Raw genomic sequence first — 9,279 nt, 5'->3', positions numbered from 1 at the left:
GCATTATGGATGGGCAATTGAAACATAAATAGCACAACAAAAAATACGAGGATGGAAAATGTTTGATGGTTGGTCAAATGTAAGTTGTAATGGAGAATATTTATTATAAACAATTGGTCTTATTTAAACAAATGATGCAGTATGCAAAATCACACAAGACCACCATGTGCTCTCATTAGTCACTACTCGAATCCGAAGAGTTATTTGCACCACGTGATGGATGTATCATGTGAATATTTGATTTTTTATTTTATCATTATTACTATTATTGTGTTTTTAAGAGTTTGCTTAAGCAGGATTGCTGGCTAAATCCTTTTGTAATTCTTGATATAAATCAAGTCGGGGCAAACAAAATGGAAGATGTACTTGATGATATTGCCAAAATCACCGACATTTGTTTTTTGAAAAAAAAAAATGGTAAGCTGGTTTTTAGACAATAGGTTGGCATCTTTGATTCTTTACGTCTCTACAAGCTGTTTGGAATGAGCCCTGATTTGACTATTTCGGAGGTTTTTTAATAGTTTCCTTCTTTTGACTGACATTTTAAATTGCATTATATTATTTACAAGTTGTGTATAATGGGACACTATATTAATATTAAAAAAAGTTAAAGCACTAATTATTCTTATGTAAGCTGATGTTTAATCCTGCTGCATCACCGATGTATTTAGTATATTGATAATGAGACTTACAAATAGATTTATTCATTTCGACTAACCATATCTTGTACTCACTTAAAAACTGCTCTATTCCATGGATTGATGTTTCGGTGGTGCTTGCAAAATAATGATACTAGCAGAACCAAAACCCTGCGTATTTTCTCAAACTTGCTCTGTCAACGTAGAATGAGGCTGGCAGAGAACTAGGAATTAGAAATGGGTGAAGCAACTTTAAAAGAAATAGGAAAATTCTCATGGCTCATTCTAATGGCAGTGATTTAGGAATTGATGGTCATTCTCTAATTGATGTGCCTTCCCTGATCTCTCTATCAAGGAATAGTAAGAAAAGGAAACAGAGCAAGAATAATTCAACGTTATTACTTCAATTCAACTTCGAAAACCCTGATGAGCATATTTAGATTATCGCAAAACACTAACATCGAGAAAGAAGAAAATGCAAACTCGTTTATTTGGTGAACAATGTGAGTTTGGCAAATTGAACAGATGGCTAGAGAAAATCTTCATTTCACCTCTGCTCAACAAGTGCTTTTACATTGTAAGGCCATGTAACACTTTGGTTTCCACTCCACATCGACTTGGCTATTAGCAAGCTGGCCCTTTCAGTAGGATGGGGAGAGTCAAAGAACACATAGTCACTGGCTTTTTCACATAATTCATACACTTTGACGGATCTCTTCCCTCCACAACTGTTAACTCCTCTGTATGGACCAGATCCACAGCATGCCGCCTTCCCTTCCTTGAAACCTTCATAAAATAAAACCAGAATTGGTAAATAATAAATTGCACCCTGCAGTACTATGAAATTGAATAGCCATCATGACATACCATATTTTATAGGGTTATTCATTATTTCACTGACTATACTGTAGAAATCTGTAATTGAGTATTTGAATCCTTTCAGCTGGCTCTCTAACTCCTGGAGGACATGTGGAAGTGCTTTGTTGTGCAGTTTTACCATTGTTGTAATTTTCTCCACGCATTCACCTGCGTTTATTACCTTTAAGAATGGTAAGCAACCCAATGGCGCCAAGTTTACAAACGCAAATTTCCTTCCTCCTTCCTTGTGTATTCCCTATATAAGAAATCATCAAAGAATGTTTGTGGCCGAGTTAAAAATCGAAAAAGAGAGAGAATAATATAAAACAATTTTTATTTCAAATATCGGGTACGAATGTAAGTGTTGTTACTTTGATCACAGTTGTCAAGTTGCCAATAACCATATCTACATACTCTTCTGGAGAGTAGGATTGAAACAAGCTTGAGTTTGCAGTATAAGGGGCTACGTAATCGTTGCTTCCGACGCTGGTTATGTAAACAGCTCTTGACACCAATGTCTTGGCTTCTGCTTCACCTATCTCTTTCTTCAATAGCGTCTTCATTCTCTTGAAATTACTGAGTTGTGTGTGCAGGTCTATCACCTATTAATTACAAGGGAGAGAAAAAGAAGAAGAATAAAACGCAAATAAATCTCAACAAAAATAAATTTCAGTTTTAGTTGTACAAGAGTTAATTAGAGAGTAACAAGTTAATAATTTCCTTTCGGAAAATAAGATGCAGGGATGATAAGAAGATCAGACGTACGGCTTATATTTCGTGAGCTAAATATTCAAGAATAAACAAAACAATAGCATACGAGGACTATAATTACGATCTTTTGAAGGAGTTTGTAAATTGTAAATGCAACAAAATTGAAAGAGAAGGAAAACATGAAAGATAATGAGACAAAAAATAAGTTTTCAGTGGTTCGGTACGTAATTGAATTGAGTTGAAAAGTGTTGTGAAAATAAAAGAGACGGCTGCTATACTATAGTTAGTTGTATTTCAATTGCATACCGAGAAGCCTAATATTGAAATTCAATGATCAGGTAGAAGCATATATACCGATCCTAGATGAGTTCCGACCAGAGCACCAGCTCCGGCAGATGCAAAGTTAGCCCCATCTGCATATCGCTTATAACCAGGATGTAGGTACGCCGGAATCAATGGCAACTTCGCAAACTCAGCTGCAACGTCAGTGCATGCTTTCAAAACTTAGCCGACAGAAACAGACTTCAGGTTCTAAAGAAAATAAAACAATGGCATGATGAGTGTGCGTGTATATCTTACCTATGAAATCTGGAATTATACGGCCATCAGAAAATCTCCCAGTTGGGTAGTTAAAGAAGGTTTCCCCGTAGGGATAAACATTTGCCCGGTACTGGTACGTGGTGTTGATGTAGTTATTGTTTCCTGCATCGAAAAGAGAATCTCCGAAGATGAATTGGGCAACATGGTCATTCGGCAGGCATATGTGACTGTGACCAAGGCTTGGGGTTGGTATAATACTAAGGCTCGCACAAATGAAAACCAAGAAACAGATACGAATCCTCGAACTCATCATCATGTTATTAATATCTTGTTCACCTTGTGTTTTGTTAACTTCTTTAATTAGTTTCAGTTTTGATTTATTTATAGGGTGCTTTGTTTAGGTGAAGGAGATGCATGGTCTCTGCATTTCTTGATCTGTTGAATTTCAAGACGTTTCGGTTTTTAAAATCTTTTTCAGATCTTGGACCGAGGATTATTCAAACTATTGGACCAAATTGTATTTTTATGGCGTTCAGGGCCGGGGTTAGGTAGGCAACGACGTTTCTTTCTTTCTTTCTTTCTAAATTATCAATTACTAATTGGGTAGATGCTTGGGCAGCAAGATATTATTTTGATAATCTTGAAAAGTACGAGGTCATATATCATCTTATTTTGAATATGAGTTACTAGGTACAAGCGAGTTCGTGCATATATCGCGTACTGATAATTTTTTTATTTAAAAATAATTAAAAAAAATATTTTGAAAGAAGAAGAAAATCTCTTATATCATGAAAATTATTTTCATATTCAATTCATATCGTTTCGTTAAACATATGCATTATATATTAATACCGGTGCACGAATTGGTGCACGAACTTGCTTGCAAGAAAATTTTTCTTTGTATAATTACTCAAAGTAGCTTATCTCAGGCCATTCGATGTAGACTTTAGCGTGATATTCCTAACACTATCCCCTCTATGTGCACACATGAAGATATTTACAATAAGAAATCATGTTTTAATAATAAAGAGATTTTATAAAATTAAATTTATAAATTAACGTCATTTAATATAATATATTAAATTATAAAGTTATATTTATTATATTATATAAAATCATATCAGTTTATATATTTATTTTTATAAAATTTATTTATGACTATAATACTTCTCATTTATCATTCGTGCTTGCATCAACCAAAATTGAAAAACTTTGAAAAGCATTTCCACCGATCTAGGGTAGATGTACTAAGAATATAAACCAGGATATGGTTCTCAATTAACCCTTATTACTACTTTGATTGCGTTACAGTTCTAGACCTTACCCTAGGAAAGTGATCGAGTGATAGAGAGAACCAATGTTTGATGTGGACCGTCGATTGGATAAAGGGCTGAGATAACGCCAGAGTTGCAGTGTTACAAATGGGCTTATATTTTTTTTTTGTTTTTTTTGTAGTGTTACGCCAGAGTTTATATTGTATTTCCTTATTGTATATTTTAATTATCGAATATTTTAATTAATTGATATCAAAATATTCTGTAGAGGGACCCACGGGTCAATAGTCATTTTACAGTTTGTTATGCATTCGTATAAGGGACAATACTCGTGTAGTCTTATTGGATCAAGGGCTGAGATAACGCCAGAGTTGGAGTGTTAGAGAATGCTTATCGGCTTTATCAAATTCATCGTTAAAATTTAACCAATATCACACTTTTTTATATTTATATATTTTATTTAAATTTAACTCCCATATTAGATTATCTATTCACTCTTTATATAATAATAAAATATTATTAATTTAATAACTTTTTTATTTAATTTACTTTTATCACATTTTGTATCTCTACCAATTAAATGTTAATAATAATTATATTCTAATTAAATTAATATTAAAAAAATCATATTTTCAAAAGTTATTTAATGTCAATAAAAAAAATATTTGATTAAACTCATTTAAAATTCTATCTAAATTTTTTAATTACAAACCAAATAGTATTTTTTCTTGAAGTGAAAAAAAAATATTTTAATGTTTGTTTGGACTGAGAAATTAATATTTTAATGTTTGGTGAATCAATTGTGATTCTCCATATTTGGCCAACTACAGTAGCAAAAATCTAAATTATTTTAGATTTGCCTAATTCAATGTGGGATGTTTTTTACATCAATTATGCAAATTTTAACCAACCTCCTCATTTGGCCAAGCCAATGAAGATGCTCTTACGAAGGGGCTTATAGAAGTTTATATTGCATTTCCTTATTGCATATTTTAATTACGAATATTATAATTAATGGATATCAAAATATTTTGCAGTGGGACCCACGGGTTAGTTGTTTTACAGTTTGTTATGCATCCAATTGGTAGTGGTTTATGCATCTTCATATACAAAATCATCTTTTTTAAAGAATGATTTTGCGTATGAAAAAAAACTCCCACATTGGTTTATGCATCTTCGAACCAAATAATAATAAAATATTATTATTTTTTTATATTTTATTTGTTTCCTAAAATAATTTTTTTATATATATTTTACAATTAACATCCATTTTGTATTATCAACTTAATACAAATTTTATGTATCAAAATAATCTTAATATAAATTCTACAAAGTTGATTTTAATGGGAATGAGAGAGAAAAAAATAGTAAAATAATGTTTGAAGAATGAATAGTGCTTCTTTAAATTTGAAGAATTACTATTTATAGCTATGCAAAAATTTAGAGATGCATAAGTCAATATAGATGAATTTAAAGATATATTCTTTAAATTTAAAGATAAAGATGAAGATGGAGAAACCACTACCAATGCTCATATAGTGTTATTTTCATCCTGAATATTATTACAAAACTTTCTTCTTCAACCTTTCTTTTGGATGTCTCTCCCCTCAAAATGAGAATCCTTATTTTTTCTTACTTTGTGTTACAAAATGCTTATTGGAAGATTCTTAGCACATTTAGTGACGTCTTGAAATGTGAACACGGGCTAGTTTGGATACATAAATAATATACAAATCATCTTATTTGAGTTGAACGACTCATTTTATCTATCTATTCAAACTTTTGGAGTACTCAAAGGATGACGTTTGTCCATATAAAAGTGTTTCAACACATCTTCTGGATATGTTGACTAATGGACAATAACTCCATTTGAAAAATGCTCAATATGTTTTTCCAATGTCTTCCATTTCAAACTCTTTTTTAAATAATTTTCAGCTTTTATCAGCTCTTCTAGAGTTCTAACCAGATTTAAATCATCTACATATATAGTAATAATAGCAAATCTATAATTTACTTTTTATGAAAACATATAGGTAAATCGGATTAATCTCAAATCCTTCTTTCATTAAACTTTCACTTAGATGATTATACCACATGCGTTTAAATTGTTTTAATCCATATAAAGATCTTTGTAACTTGATAGAATAAATAATTCAGGACTTTGAATTACATGCTTCACGCATTTTATATCATTAAGGGATTTTCATAGAAATATCATTATCTAGAGATCCATATAAATATGTTGTAATAACATCCATTAAATGCATATCCAAACTTTCTGTGACTACCAAGCTAATAAAGAATTTTAATATAATTGCATCCACTACAGGGGAATATGTTTCTTCATAATCAATCTGGGTTTCTATGAGAAACTTTATGCAACAGTCGTGCCTTTGTATCTCACAATTTTATTTTTCTCATTATGTTTACATACAAATATCCACTTATATCTAACAAACATCACACTCTTAGGTATTTCGACTACATGTCCAAATACTTCATGTTTTGCAAGCAACATCAATTTGGCATGAATTGATTCTTTACTTTTTGGCCAATCAATTTCTATGTCGACATTCATCGACGGCTTTTTGTTCATTTTCATTATCATTTCTGGTGATATCAATAGCAACTCTAAATGAATATAGTTGTCGACAACAATTTTATTTTTATCAAATAATTCTCCTGTACTTATATAATATATTGCGATCTCGTTATTTTAAGGTATATTTTCTCTTCAAGAGATTCATCTTCAGGAGATTCCACTTCAAGGGATTATGTTATAGGATAATTTTGTACAAAAAGACAGAAAGTCTGGATGGATTTGATCGTCCTACCGGGATATCGATCTTTGCTAGAGTATTAGCAGTTAGAATGTGAGACTTTATTATTTTCTTGTTGCTAGTAATGATATCTGATAATTAATTTACTATAGTTTGCAAATGAATGATCTTTTAAACTTCTAGTTCACATTAATTTATACGTGGATCATGATGAGATAGAGTCAATGTATTTCATGTTATTTGCTTTTATGCTTCTGACAATGTTTCTCCCCTTAATAGTAGGAAGACTATTTCATAAAAAAACACAATCTTCAAAATGAGCCTTAAAGTTTGAAGTTAAGAGTTTGAAGTATTTAATGATAGAGGGAGAAGCAAAACCAACATAAATTCGAAATCTACATTAAGAACTCATCTTAGTGCATTGTGGATGGGCAATTGGAACATAAATAGCACAACAAAAAATACGAGGATGAAAAATATTTGATGGTTGGTCAAATGTAAGTTGTAATGGAGAATATTTATTATAAGCAGTTGGTCCTATTTAAACAAATGATGCAATATGCAAAATCACACTGGACCACCATGTGCTCTCATTAGTCACTACTCGAATTCGAAGAGTTATTTGCACCACGTGATGGACGTATCATGTGAATATATGATTTTTGATTTTATCATTATTACTATTATTGTGTTTTTAAGAGTTTGCTTAAGCAGGATTGCTGGCTAAATCCTTTTGTAATTCTTGATATAAATCAAGTCGAGGCAAACAAAATGGAAGATGTACTTGATGATATTGCCAAAATTACCAACATTTGTTTTTTGACAAAAAAAAATGGTAAGCTGGTTTTTAGACAATAGGTTGGCATCTTTGATTCTTTACGTCTCTACAAGCTTTTTGGAATGAGCCCTGATTTGATTATTTCAAAGGTTGTTTAATAGTTTCCTTCTCTTGACTGACATTTTCAATTGCATTATATTATTTACAAGTTGTGTATAATGGGACACTATATTAATATAAAAAAATTAAAGTACTAATTATTCTTATGTGTAAGCTGATGTTTAAGCCTGCGGCATCCCCGATGTATTTAGTATATTGATAAAGAGACTTACAAATAGATTTATTCATTTCGACTAACCATATCTTGTAGTCACTTAAAACTGCTCTATTCCATGGATTGATGTTTCGGTGGTGGTTGCAAAATAATGATACTAGCAGAACCTCAATCCTGCGTATTTTCTCAAACTTGCTCTGTCAACGTAGAATGAGGCTGACAGAGAATTAGGAATTAGAAATGGGTGAAGCAACTTCAAAAGAAATAGGAAAATTCTCAGGGCTCATTCTAATGGCAGAGATTTAGGAATTGATGGTCCTTCTCTATTTGATGTGCCTTCCCTGATCTCTCTATCAAGGAATAGTAAGAAAAGGAAACAGTGCAAGAACAATTCAACCTTATTGATATGAACCCGCAGGAAATGAATCCCTTAAACCCACAATCAATTTGAAAATTTTTCAAGAAAGTCAAAATCAAGTCAAATGATGGAGAATCTAGACCCGATGAGAACTCGTTTAAAAAACCTAGATTATATTAAAATCTAGACCCGTTGAAGAACCCGTCTCAAAAACCCAGATTAAAAAGGAAGAACGCCATAAAGGTTGTGATTTACCTTTGATAAGTTCAAAAGTTCAATTAAGAACAAGGGGAGATAAACTTAACTCAAAATGAACAAATTCATCAAATTTCATAAACTGATTAAAATGAGGCTACATAGAGTATTTAAAACTACATAGAGTATTTAAAACAAAACCTAATAAAACCCTAGCCAAAATAAACCCTTATCTTCCAAAAGTGCCCCTGTATGAACAGTGCGTGGCTACAGTAACTCGGCTACAGTAACCCTAACCCTAGTTCAATAAAATAATAACTTTTCCAACTTGCCCTTGCATAGGCCCCCTTAAGTGCTTCCCATAATAAACTCAATTATTCTAAACTAATAAAATAATTTCTTTAAATGAATTAAATAAGTTAAAACCCTTCAAGAGCTCAAAGTCTTTAAGTCTTGTCGTTGCCCTTGTCCATAGTTGATCAAATGAATCAAAACTAGATCTTCATCCTTCAAGCTCTATCTTGAATGTTGGGCTCTTGCTAAACTCATTCCAAGTGGATTGCATCAATCCTTGCATTGTCTCCATGATCTTTAAGACTAGGCCCATCTTGGTTCCCATCATTCCCCCTCTCCTCAAAAAGATTCGACCTCGAATCTCCACCTGGATCAAAGGGAAATTGGTTAGTAACTTTGAAAATAGTAGAAACATGATACTTACCTGGAAGATTCATTAGATATGCATTTTCATTAATTTGTTCAAGAATTTAGAATAGTCCATCCAAGCTACTCCTATCATCAACTGGTAAAAACTTTAAATCTAAAGGAGGAAATGGATTAAGTCTATAAACAATTTCAATTGGTGAAAATTTAGTA

The 9,279-nt window shown here is 31.8% G+C and overlaps 1 protein-coding gene across 1 annotated transcript; it reads right to left on the bottom strand.

The window, feature by feature from the left end:
- Positions 1-1,053: 1,053 nt before the first annotated feature.
- On the bottom strand, positions 1,054-3,148 carry LOC109020949 (GDSL esterase/lipase 2-like). The gene is made up of 5 exons (XM_035692094.1): positions 2,787-3,148; positions 2,562-2,683; positions 1,868-2,098; positions 1,506-1,752; positions 1,054-1,424 (listed from the first exon to the last, which is right to left on the bottom strand). The coding sequence occupies exons 1-5, from the start codon at positions 3,061-3,063 to the stop codon at positions 1,186-1,188; spliced, it is 1,116 nt and encodes a 371-aa protein (XP_035547987.1). The 5' UTR covers positions 3,064-3,148; the 3' UTR covers positions 1,054-1,185.
- Between the last annotated feature and the right edge of the window lie 6,131 nt (positions 3,149-9,279).

Source organism: Juglans regia, chromosome 7 (assembly GCF_001411555.2).
Source record: "Juglans regia cultivar Chandler chromosome 7, Walnut 2.0, whole genome shotgun sequence".
NCBI classification, from domain to species: Eukaryota; Viridiplantae; Streptophyta; class Magnoliopsida; order Fagales; family Juglandaceae; genus Juglans; species Juglans regia.
Note: the sequence above shows the minus strand (reverse complement) of the source record. Positions and strands in the feature narration are given on the sequence as shown.